Source organism: Microcaecilia unicolor, chromosome 1 (genome assembly GCF_901765095.1).
Source record: "Microcaecilia unicolor chromosome 1, aMicUni1.1, whole genome shotgun sequence".
NCBI classification, from domain to species: domain Eukaryota; kingdom Metazoa; phylum Chordata; class Amphibia; order Gymnophiona; family Siphonopidae; genus Microcaecilia; species Microcaecilia unicolor.
This window is the reverse complement of record NC_044031.1, coordinates 435,480,638-435,494,374: the sequence shown is the minus strand read 5'-3', so window position 1 is coordinate 435,494,374 and position 13,737 is coordinate 435,480,638. Positions and strand designations below refer to the sequence as shown.

The following is a 13,737-nucleotide window of genomic DNA, read 5'->3' as shown; positions in this document are numbered from 1 at the left end:
GGAATAACCTCCAATCCTGAGAAGCAAATAATATTGCTAAATTTATGTTAGATCTTATAGAATGATTACAGAGTGACTAACTAAGCCAGCTTTATAATTGATTTTAAGGCTTCTGCTGACTGTTTTTAATTTTTATATTACTTTTATTTTTGATTTACTTTAATTTTGTTACTTCTATTTTATTGTATTGCTTGGAATTTGTTCTTTGTATATTTCACGTCTGTGTTATTTTACATTATGTGTGTTTATTTTGGTAAACTATCTAGAACTTAGGACTGAGCAGTAAATACATTTTTAAAAATAGATAAATAAAAAAATCACTTAAAGTTAGGCACCAAGATAATGCTTACTAAGCGCAGATTCTACAACAGTAGGTTGCACGCACTGCTGCCATTATAGAATACTAGCGTAAATCCACCATTATGTGCCTAAGTTTAGGCGTGAGCACTTATGCCAGCCAAATAGCTGGTGTAAATGTTTGCATCTAGCTTCAGGCAGTTAAGCGTGGAAATGCTAGTATTCTATAACCTGAGCGTGTAACTTCCTGGCACGCTCCTGACTCATCCATGTCCCTCCCAGGCCCATGTCCATCTTCGAGTTGAATGCTCTGGAATTTGAGCATGCAATTTAAACAATACCAAGGGCAGTTATGCGCACAGCTGACAATTCCCCCCGGATTCTATATAGCTCACCTAGAGATCAGCGCCAAAACCCAAGCATATTCTATAACTACGAGTGTAACTTAATTGGCTTAACAAGCCAATCAGCATTGTTAACAGAACTTAACAAGCAATAATGAGCACTAATTGTCAATAATTAGAATTTACACGCACAACTCGTTAAGCATATTCTGTAACGGAGTGCGCCTAACTTCTAATGTGTGCAGGCAAAAGGGGGGTGTGAGTATAGTTTGCAACAGTGGCGTAGCCACAGGTGGGCCTGGGTGGGCCAGGGCCCACCCACTTAGGGCTCAGGCCCCCCAACAGTAGCACATGTTTAGCGGTAGCTGGTGGGGATCCCAAGCTCCGCCAGCTGAAAACTTCCCCCTAATGATAATGAAAACACTACTCTCCACAATACCAGCACCTGTGCATTCTCAGTTTTCAGTCATGCCTGCTTCAGACTGCCAAGGTGGAAAGAAGCGTTTTCTCGCCAGCTGAGATATTTTTTTTGGGGTGGGGAGGGGTGGGGGGGGAGAACACTTGGTGCCCACCCACTTCTTGCCTAGGCCCACCCAAAATCTGTTGTTTAGCTACGCCCCTGGTTGGCAAATGGGCATTTTGTGGGCATTTCAAAATTTATGCTCATAGTTATAGAATATAAATCTATGTGCTGGCAGTTTTAGGCACTGGGATATCAACTAAGCATATTCTATATACCATGCCTAAATCTAGGCACTGCTTATAGAACACACTTAGGTGGAAATATTTTCTGCACAGATTTTTTTAGGTGCCATATATAGAATTCCCCCATAGCTCCAATTAATACCAATTATAACCAATAACTGGTTGAGGCCAATTAGCATCTAATTAATCTATTAAGTTATACACACAACTGACCTTATCCTATAAGTTGCACATGCAAGTCAGAAATTTGGGTACACAAACTTTCTAGAATTCCAGCATTAAATCCTACACAACATACAAAAAAGGAAGGAGGAAGAGGGGATGAGAGGACTTACTAAGATTACTAATACTTATCATTTCTACAGCGCTACTAGACATACGCAGCACTGTGCACTGACCATGTAAGAGACAGTCCCTGCTCGACAGAGCTTACAATCTATTCAAGACAGACAAACAAGACAAATAAAGGATAAGGGAATTGCTTATGGTGGGAATGATAAGACAGACATGGGTAATGAACAAAGGGATTAGGAGTTAAAAGCAACCTCAAAAAGGTGGGCTTTTAGCCTAGATTTGAACATGGCCAGAGACCCAGGCATACGGTGCAGAAAGGTAAAAGCAACAGAGTATGGAGTTGGCAGTGGAGGAGAAGGGTACAGATAAGAGAGATTTACCCAGTGAATGGAGTTCCTGGGGAGGAGTGTAGGGAAAATTAAGAGTGAAGAAGTACTGAGGAGCTGTAGAGTGAATGTACTTGTAAGTCAGTAAGAGATGTTTGAACTGTATGCGGAAATGGATAGGGAGCCAATGAGGAGAGGGACGGAATATAAGTCATGCAGCAGAATTTTGATTTAGGAAAAGATGAATGGGGGAAACAAAAGATTAGTAGTAGGATTATGGGATTTGATATACCACCTTTCTTTGATTACAAAGTGGTTTACATATTATATTCAGGTACTTATTTTGTGCCTGGGGCAATGAAAGGTTAAATGACCTGCCAAGAGTTATAAGGAATCACAGTGGGACTTGAACCCAGCACCCCTGTTTCTCAGGCCACTCTACTAACCATTACACTACTCCTCTGCTATAGCTACAAGAGAAGGGGGAAAGGATGAAGGGTTACAGTAAGCAGCACAGAAAAGATAGAGCACAGGGTGGAAAAGCATGAGGAAGAAGAAACAGTGAAAGGAGCAGAGAAGAAAGAGAGAGAAAGAGAAAAAGAAATGGGGAAAGGGAGAGTGGAGAAAAGGGGAGAGACTAATGTGATGGGTACAAAACCAAGAGGGTGAAAACAATTTAAGGACCCAAGAGAGGAAGGTGAGAGGATCCCCATTTTTTCTTACTTCAGATTTTTTTGATCAAAGATAGAATTGCACTATACAGTTTAGTTAAATGTCTCACTGTTCATTTTATTTTGCTTCCCTGTTAACTGACCCATACAGCATGAACTTATCAACAATTAAAATAAATTCACTAGGAAAACGTTTTTCAAAATTCTGTCTGATGCTTACACCCTCAAATACTGTTGAAATCAAATTATTTTTAGGAGCCAGAAAACAAAACAATAAACCTTTGCAACCAGATTCAAACTGAAATTGTCCAGCTAATAATATATCCTAAATCAAGGAGATATTTTCCTGCAGCAAATGGACAAATTAGCTGATTCATTTTCTTTCCTGCAGGTACATAATCTTCTACGCAGAGGATGCGGTGTGAAGTGGGCCTTTATTTTTAGCATCCTAATGCAAATGGCACTATCATTTAGATTGATCACAAATGCATTACAGGTCACATTTATTCTTTACATACAGCTGATTATATTAGTGAATTACAAAATAGCAGTGTTCATATGAAACAAGAGCATTAGCAAATTAATATAAAGAAAGAAAATGATGGTATCTAAAGGGTCCTTTTACAAAGGCATGTTAGTGTTTTTAGTGCATGCTAAAAATCAGCATGCGCTAAATGTTAGAGATGCCCATATATTCCTATGGGCGTCTCTAGCATTTAGTGCATGCTAAAAATGATAGCACGCCTTTGTAAAAAGACCCCTAATTTTCCCCCATGTATTCCCCCTAAATATTGTTACCCTGTTTTTTAATAACTTTTTTAAAAGTTTTATTAATTATTTTTAATTGGGGACTCAAGTGATGCTTGAGGGAATATTGACCTATTATGTGGCTATTGTTGTAATTTAATTGTTTCTTGTTACATTTTATAAATTTAAAACTCTCTGTTTGACCTTCAAGGCCCTTAAAGGAAATGGCCCAGATTACTTGAAGAACAGGATCTCCCTCTACACACCTTCAAGGTCACTAAGGTCCTCCCAAGGAGTTTTCCTAACCACACCCTCTCCAAAAGACATCACACGATGTGATACCCGCAAGTGAGCTTTCTCCAGAGTAGCCCCCATGCTCTGGAATGCACTCCCTGAAAGGCTTTGCTTAACACAAGACTATCTCTACTTCAGGAAGCAGGTGAAAGCTTGGCTCTTCAACCAGGCCTTTAACTGAAGAATGACACCGGCTGCACATATTATGTTTATCCACTCCTACCCTAGCCAAGATAGTGTTCAAGCACCTTTCTGACCTTATTTACAACTCTCTTTAACTAGTCCTTATTTCCTTACTCCTGTTACTCTATTTGTTCCATCTTTGCTTACACCCTATGTTTTAATGTGTATTATGATGGCATTGTAATGTAGTATACTATGCCATACTTTGTATTGTTGTTTGAATAATTTTACTGCTGTAATTGTCTGTTGCTTAAGTTTGACTTATTCTTGCAGTACACTGCCTTGAGTGAATTCCTTCAAAAAGGCGGTAATTAAATCCTAATCAATAAATAAATATTTTATTGTAATTTGGCTAGAAAATCACGTGCTAGGTGACACATAAATATTTTAGCAATTATAACAAACACAAGACTGGTGGTATTGCTTATTGATTGGGCCCATGATAATATGCTATAGATATGAGAATATGTAAACATATTTAATTCTGATCCATGTACCTCTTGATTCTTTCTGTTATCTTTGCTGTATTTAGTTCTCCATGACCAAAAAGCATATTTTCCTAATATTTACTAGGCAACCCACAGACCATTCTCAAACTGTAGCAACAAATAATCTCCTTGAAGGTCTTCCTCATTTCCTGACTGCGAAAGGCATAGATCAAAGGGTCAATGACAGAGTTGCACATGATGAGAATAAGATACATGTTGAAGTGAGACATGAAACAAACACAGTAGAGGTTCTGAGGACAAGAAATCATCAGGATGAGGTGAAGAAAAAATGGAGCCCAACAAACTATAAAGATGCCAAGCAATATGGTCAGCGTCATGGCCCCCTTCATACTGGTCCTCTGATGAACTGAGTTGTAGCCAGGCAAAGCAGCTATCCTCATCACATGAGTGCGAGCAAGCAGGAACATGTGTATGTACAGGGACACCATGAGGAAAAGCATGGTGAAGAACATTGTAATAAGACAAATGATGACGTAGGTTGACTCATAATAGAGGATGAAGATGATCCCACAGCCAGTGCAGAAGGTCCATATGCATGCAATAATAACCCCAGCTCGCCTCATGGTCATGATGTTATGATACCGTAGAGCATAAAAGATTGTGACATACCTATCTACTGCTATAGCCAGTAAACTGCACATGGAAGCCACTACAGATATGCAGATCATGGAATCAAACACATTGTCAATATGGCGTACAAAGGTTTCTTCCATAATAAGATGCTTATTGTTTATCAAATATATCGTTATTGTCTCCCAGGCATTAGACACACTGACAAGCATGTCAGCTACCGCTAAACTGCAGACAAAGAAGTACATAGGAGAATGCAAATTCTTGTTCTTAACTATTGCAGAGATGACCAAAATGTTCTCCAGAAGGCTTATGATACCAAGCATGAGGAACACCTGAGCTGTGATGACCACCTGCTCGCATGATGAAGATTTGCTCTTGACTGTAGGTGAAGTAAAGTTGTTACCCCAAGTGCTTGAGTTCAGTTCTGAAAAATGCAGCCAGAGGGATGTGTTCATTGCTACGGGAAAGGTGGTCTTTCCATTCAGGTTGATATGCTGTCAGACCATGTATTCAATGCAATTCCCCAAAAGATGGCAAATCCTTGCAAAAAAGAAAGCGCAATAAACTTGAACAAACACACGAGAAGTGTAAGCCCCAAAACACCCGAAAGATTCATTTATTTTGGGATATCATGTCCTTGTGCTTTCACTTTCTTTGGGTATTATTTGTAAAATTCCCTGACCAGATATCTAACACAAGCCCCTGTTATAAGGGTCTATGTTTAATAGTTTGGAATAGGAGTAGACTATTAATGCAGTGGCCTGAGAACTATGGGAACAGGGTTCAATTCCCACTGCAGCTCCTTGTGATTCTGAGGGGCCTTTTTTACAAAGGCGCGCTGAAAAAAATGGCCTGCGGTAGTGTAGACACATCTTTTGGGCACACGCAGAATAATTTCTCAGCACACCTGTAAAAAATGCCTTTTTAAACATTTTTGCCAAAAATGGATATGGCGGCAAAATGAAAATTGACACGTGTCCATTTTGGGTCTGAGACCTTACTGCCAGCCATTGACCTAGTGGTAAAGACTCACTTGGTAACTGGTCAGTAATGACCTATGCGCACCTAATGCCACTCAGCCATGCGCCAAAAATTAAATTACTGCAAGAGCCACATGGTAGCCAGGCGGTAACTCCATTTGGCTTACGCGGCTTAGTAAAAGAGCCCCTGAACCATCCATTTCCCCAGGTACAAAATAGTTGTATATAATATGTAAACCACTTTGATTGTAACCAGAGAAAAGTGGTATATCAAATCCCATCCCCTTTCCTTCTATGAACTTACATTTTAAGAATATATTGCCATATGGTGTTCTGTTTACACAACCACAAACCCCACAAAATATTTACTTCTCTGATCAAACAGCATTTACTGACTTTCTCAGAAAGCAAACAAACTGTGCATATCCAGAGGGCAAGAAATCAAGAATAATTTCACCTAAAACAGTATATTGCTCTTAACCTTTTTGCACAACACTTAAGTTTTTTTAAAACTGCAAAGAGGTACAGTGTTAATCAATAATAATTCATCTGTCATATATTACTAGGTTAAAAATAAGCATTAAGCGTAGAAGTCCTTTGTCATATTTAGCAAGTGTCATAGCATTCTTATGCCCACTCCAGCTGTCTAATATTCTGTCAAATCATTGTTCATGCAATCCTGAGCTTTGTTAACTAATTAGAATGCTTCAGCAACAGCCATCTGAACAAATATTCAGCTTGTCACTACAATGAACTGAGCAAATCCTGACAGCCTACTATTATTTTACTTAAGCTGCCCACTGGGGATTAAAAAAAAAAAATAGAAAAAACAAAGATCTATTTACCTGTATATTCACTCACCATCTTGCAGTGGCCTTTCTCCTTAAGTCTAGCTTTTCTGCCTTTGGCTGATAGAAATGTTAGCTCTTCTTTCCTGCATAGGAAGTCTGTTACCTCATGCAAAAATAAAATTTCCTGGTATGTGAACAATTGGAAATGTAGAGGGAGGAAATAATGTTAAATTCCATAAAGCAATGATGCCTATAAATAACTGTATAGCTGTCTTTTTATACTCTCCTACAATTACTGACTTCACAGCTCCTCCTCATTCGGTCTTGCATTTTGCTTAACAGGTTGCCAGGATTCTCAATAGAAACCTTTTTGATTTCCGAGCGCCACCTAGTGGCTGATGCTTTTAACGCGCCTTTTCCTTCCACATGTTTAAATCCAATGACTACAATGCCTGAGGTCATGATGATATACAGTCAGCAATGCAGTCATTTCTTCTAGATAGTAAAAGCTAAGCATTAGATATATTGGTGTGTTTTTATTGTTAGCTGAGACTTTTTTTTAACGTTATTGCTTTTTTTTTTCCGCTTTGCAATCCCAAATCTGGTGCTCCTTTTACAAAGCTGTGCTACTGATTATCAGCACACTGAATGAGAAGAAATCCATTCAATTCCCATGAGCTTCTTCGCATTCAGCACACCCTAATCGGTAGCACAGCTTTGTAAAAGGATCCCCTGATTAGCAAGAGAAAAAAAGAGTTTTTTTTACTGTATCAATATACACTGTTTCAAAAAAAAAATTTAGTAGAGTGATGTGGTAGTCATGTTAGTCCACTTTTAAAGGTAATAAATAGAAATAAAACAAAACATAGAAAAGAAATTAAGATGATACTTTTTTATTAGACTAGCTTAATACATTTTTTGATTAGCTTTCGATTCTTCGGATCCAAGTATTTCTTCGGATCCAAGTGATTCTTTGGATCCAAGTCTATCCAAGTATTTCTTCGGATCAGAAATACTTGGATACACTTTCCAAACTTTACAAAGCATGATTTCTGCATAACTCTGTCAAAGGTTGACCAGTTTCTATAAAATTTGGGATATATCATCCTGAATACATTTAAAATAAGCCTACACTTATGCAGGCCACCTCATCTAAACGGCATCACTTCACTACCTGTTGTTCAGCTGTCATGATGTTTTCTTTCGTGCGAACTAATCAGGCCCTGCCGCTTCCAGACTGGTGATCAGTTGAGCCCATTTCTCACAATTTCTTCAAAATATATTCTATGCTTACCCTCTTCTGCCGCTTTTGGAAACTCTTTCACCAATCTAACATAGGACTTAATTAGTCGCAAAGGGCTGGATTCTTTATATAGCAACTAAAATTTAGGCATGTCCGATTTACACGCCTAGTGATAGTCTATAAGCCATGTCTACATTCAGACATAGTTTACAGAACAGCGCATAGGCAGGGTGGACATGCCTGGATTTTGGCATGGCCATTTATGCTAGTGAAAAGCTGGTGTAAATGCTGCTCTCCCAAATTCTATAACTACGCACATAGATTTGATTGATGGCCCTGACATGCCCACACTCCCACTGCCGTATCCCCCTTTTGGCTATATGCGCTGGAATATATGTGCTCCTCTTTTTAGAATATGCATAAAAAGATGCATGTGTAAATTCCAATTATTGCTAATTAGTGTTGATAATTGGTCATTATCAGACAATTATTGACACTAATAGGCTCATTAATTGAGTATCACATGTAAATTGATACTTGGTGCACTATCTGGCTCATTTTCAAAGCACTTAGCCTTCCAAAGTTCCATAGAACTATGGAACTTTGGAAGGCTAAGTGCTTTGAAAATATGCCTATATAGAATCTGGGGCAACTCCCTATATAGGTCCTATGCAACTTACAAAGAAAACAAACACGAACAATAATGAGAAAGAATAGAATATAAAAACAAATAAGATTATGTTGTTAAAATGAATTGAATAAAAATGTTTTCTTATTACGGCAAGGTTTCTTTATCAGACCCTTCTTCGGCTCCTCGTTGGATACTCTTCAAGGCCTCCACTTTTAAACCAATTCCATTATCTAGATTGCTTGGAATGACCCTCCCCAAACAACAACCCTATTATCAAAACCATATATACACTGCTTAGAAATTTAGATACCACTTTAAAAACACCCTGGTCCAGATCCTATTTCCTTTTCCATCTGGAATAATCCCCACATACTTATAGACAATAAACAAGTTTCAATGTTTAGATCAGTGATTCCTAAACGTGGTCCTGGAGACCTCCCAGCCATTCAGGTTTTCAGGATAATCACAAAGAATATTCATGAGAGAGATTTGCATGCAGTGGAGGCAGTGCATGCAAATCTCTCTCATGGATATTCATTGAGGATATCCTGAAAACCTCACTGGCTGGGAGACCTCCAGGACCAGGTTTGGGAATCACTGGTTTAGATGGCAAAAACAAGATAGTTGGGATATTGGAGCCTTTATGGACTCCAGGACTTTCACTTGGAAAACATTTATAGAATTGCAATCCTTATTTCATTTACAGGACTCCCAATTTTTCTATTGGCTACAATTAAGACCATTCAGCAAAAAACTGTAGATTATAATATGTAATGCCAAGGAATCTACTTACAATATTAAAATTACATAGAGGGAGGAAAAGACCTCAAAGTACCTGCGTGCACAAGTAAACATTGCTGCTTCCATCTTCACAGCAGTCAGAGGGCCGGTACATCATCATTGGCCAAAAAACCTCTTTGCATGAATTTTTATATATTTTTTCCTTCTTCAGTTGTTCTAGTGTTCAAAAAAACATCCTGTTTACCACAATCCGTAAACAAACATGCAAAAACTTATATTCAGCTACTTAGCTTTTACTAATTGGACTTGCTGCATAGAAAGAGAGAAAATGCTTCTGAGTTCTCCCTTGACAAAGCTGGAGGGTGAAACAGGTCCGCATTGGGAGTTGGAGCTATGCAGCAAGTCCAATCAGTAAAAGCTAAGTAGCTGAATATAAGTTTTTGCACGTTTGTTTATGGATTGTGGTGAACAGGATGTTTGTTTGTTTGTTTGATTGATTGATTGATTGTTTGTTTGTTTAAAATCTCAAAAAACTTTACCACAAAATATAAAGCTTATTAATTAATCTGCTTAATAACATACATTTCATTTTTCTTTATTAGAAAATGTTCTAATGAAGTTAGTAAACACCCACAGAAGGTGAACTCTCCACAGGAAAACCAATGAAAGGCAAAACACACAGTGGATCCAAAAAAAGTCCTCTCACAATGAGTGTCTTCCTGAACAAGGTCTTTATTGACAGTAGCAGAAATGACCCGACACGTGACGTGTTTCGGCCGTGAGGCCTGCGTCAGGGGTCTAGTATTATCTGTAGAAAAAAGTACCTTGTAGATCAGATGAAAAAAATATAGCACTAAAGCTGCTAACAACGATATCTCCAAGTCCAACGAAGCAAACACCCACAGAAGGTGAACTCTCCACAGGAAAACCAATGAAAGGCAAAACACACAGTGGATCCAAAAAAAGTCCTCTCACAATGAGTGTCTTCCTGAACAAGGTCTTTATTGACAGTAGCAGAAATGACCCTATAGTAATAGGGGGATTCGAACCAGCCACCTTCTGATTACAAGACCTGTGCTCTAACCACTGCACCACTTATTCAGTCATTTCTGCTACTGTCAATAAAGACCTTGTTCAGGAAGACACTCATTGTGAGAGGACTTTTTTTGGATCCACTGTGTGTTTTGCCTTTCATTGGTTTTCCTGTGGAGAGTTCACCTTCTGTGGGTGTTTGCTTCGTTGGACTTGGAGATATCGTTGTTAGCAGCTTTAGTGCTATATTTTTTTCATCTGATCTACAAGGTACTTTTTTCTACAGATAATACTAGACCCCTGACGCAGGCCTCACGGCCGAAACACGTCACGTGTCGGGTCATTTCTGCTACTGCTAATGAAGTTAGTACCTGTATCCTGGGTAAATAGTTTAATCACATCAGCTGATACATTCTCCCTGTACTTATTTTATTTATTTTTGTTACATTTGTACCCTGCACTTTCCCACTCATGGCAGGCTCAATGCGGCAGGCAATGGAGGGTTAAGTGACTTGCCCAGAGTCACAAGGAGCTGCCTGTGCTGGGAATCGAACTCAGTTCCTCAGTTCCCCAGGACCAAAGTCCACCACCCTAACCACTAGGCCACTCCTCCAGTCCTTCTCATCCAAAGTTCAAAACCTCATTAGTTCTTTACCACCTACTTCATGTCCTTCTTCTGGTTTGACCATTACTTTAACAGCTCCTGGATTTGTTGACTTTAACTAGTCTTGCCATCCCAGCATTTCATAGACAAACCTCGTGGATTTCTTCTCAGGAACAAACTCTTTTTTTGCTGTCCAAAGTGATAAAATCCATGCATCCTACCTTCTGTTCTCTTGACCCAACCCATTCCCATCTGCTTGGCTAACTCTCCCTGAATTAAACCTGTTACCCAGAATCCTTCAAATGATTAATAATAGTCTCACCACAGGAATAGTACCTAAATCTTGGAAAAATGCAGTAGTGCGCCCTCCTCTCTCAAAGAAACCTTCATTAGATCCACAAGTGCCTGCTCACTATTGCCCCATATCAAACATGTACTTTCTTTCCAAAGTTTTAGAAAAAGTAGTATTTGATCAGTTATACAGCTTTAGTGACCAAACTCTCGCCCTCCACCCTAAACAATCCGGGTTCAGTCCACATTACAGTACAGATTCAGTTCTTACACTGGTTCAAATGAGGTCTATTCAAATCACGAAAAACACAAAGCTGTCCTCATAGGATCTCTCGACCTTTCAGTAGCATTCAACCTGGTTAACCATGAACTGTTGCTGGCACAGTTGTCATCTTTGGGCATTGGTGGAAATGTTGTAACATGGTTTGCTTCGTTTCTTGCTAGCCACTCCTACAAGGTTGTCACTCCTTTCTGTTCAACACCACAGCATCCTTTGACTTGTGGAATTCTGCAAGGATCAGTCTTGTCTCCCCTTCTTTTTAATCTATTTCTGTCCTCTTGCTATGTTGATCCAATCTACCGGAGTGTCATTCCATGTTTATGCTTACTATCCTTTTACTGTATCCTGCTGATCCATATAACCCAGTATTGGGGCCACTCCATTACTACCTAATACAAATATCTAACTGGTTAACTACCCATAAGTTGATTTTATAGAGTTAAAATGGTAACATGTTGGTTCCCTGGTGTCCTTACAATATCTACCGTCCCTTTGAATTTATTTGGGACTTCAATTTGTCCTGTCAAATCATTCCACTATTTAGGAATTATACTGGACTCTGGTCTTACTTTTTCTAAAATTACTAATCAGGGGATAACTCTTTTAATTCCAGAGTCACTTTTAATATCGACTACACAAAGACTCCAGTATTTTTTCTTTATCACAAAAACATTTTATTATATTGCAATGTCCGCTAACCTCACTAGCACTGCTGCCTACTATTAAAACCTCACACATTCACTCCTCCGCTCACCTTGCACACCTGTATTTAATTTAATACAAAACAGTTGATTTTACATTTTAAACTGCATACTTATACTGTTTTGTATTGTGCATATATTTTGCCATGCTTATACATTATATCATACTCAAATAATCAAAACTCAGTCCTGCCAGCAAAATAGTCCTTTTCCTACAAACGCCACGCCTTCCGCATGGACACAGTGAAAATGTTTCCACATAAACGCTGGATGACTGTTCTTCATGGACAAACTCTGTATATCCTTTAAACCTCCGTTGGCTGTTCAAATACGCCACCTCCAGTCGTTAGTATGCATCACAATACAGGTGCTGTGTGCTCGGTGACTAACTCAACAGTCCACCATATCTGTTTCATGTTATGCCGGTTCCTCAATGCAGGACCGCATTTCACAAATCTTCCTCAGGAGGAACCACCATCAAATTTGTTCTACACCTCCAGTGGCTGCATGCCGGATTGAAACTCCCTTAGGGCTGAGCCACAGACGCCGCACAGGCGTGGCGTTTGTAGGAAAAGCACTATTTTGCTGGCAGGACTACTATTACTACTACTACTTAACATTTCTAGAGCGCTACTAGGGTTACGCAGCGCTGTACAAATTAACAATTAAGGACGGTCCCTGCTCGGATGACTGAGTTTTGATTATTTGAGTATGATATAATGTATAAGCATGGCAAAATATATGCACAATACAAAACAGTATAAGTATGCAGTTTAAAATGTAAAATCAACTGTTTTGTATTTAAATTAAATACAGGTGTGCAAGGTGAGCGGAGGAGTGAATGTGTGAGGTTTTAATAGTAGGCAGCAGTGCTAGTGAGGTTAGCGGGCATTGCAATATAATAAAATGTTTTTGTGATAAAGAAAAAATACTGGAGTCTTACTTTTTCTACCCAAATTTCTAGTTTATACAAATCCAGTTTCTACATTCTCCAGCAATTACACTCAATCTGTAATTTTTTGACATAGGGAAAGGGAAATGGGACTTGATATACTGCCTTTCTGAGGTTTTTGCAACTACATTCAAAACGGTTTACATAAATTCAGGTACTTATTTTGTACCAGGGGTAATGGTTAGGTGACTTGCTCAAAGTCACAAGGAGCAGCTGTCCCGTCCCGGGCTCTTACCTGGCGGCCCGCAGTAGGGGGCGAGGACCAACGGAGGCCGCGGGATCCGGGGCGGCGAGGACGAGCTGCCGACGGGGCCGGCGCTGCCGCGGGCCGCTCCAAGGCCGGCGATCCGCTGGAGCAAGCGCCGGCCTCGGAGAAGGAGATACGCCGGCCAAGATGGCGGCGCCGGCGTCGTCGTCCTCGCTGGAGCGGACCAGCGAGCCAGCCCCGCCTACTCGCGCCGGATTGGCGCATCGACAAGGAGACCCCGCCCGCCAAGCAGGCTGGCCAATCCAGGCCTCCTTTGCCTGCCTGTGCCAGGGGGATTGGC

At 39.8% G+C, this 13,737-nt stretch overlaps 1 protein-coding gene across 1 annotated transcript; it reads right to left on the bottom strand.

The window, feature by feature from the left end:
* Window positions 1–4,420: 4,420 nt before the first annotated feature.
* Window positions 4,421–5,398, bottom strand: MC5R (melanocortin 5 receptor). The gene has a single exon (XM_030190110.1). The coding sequence runs from the start codon at window positions 5,396–5,398 to the stop codon at window positions 4,421–4,423; it is 978 nt and encodes a 325-aa protein (XP_030045970.1).
* Window positions 5,399–13,737: the final 8,339 nt, after the last annotated feature.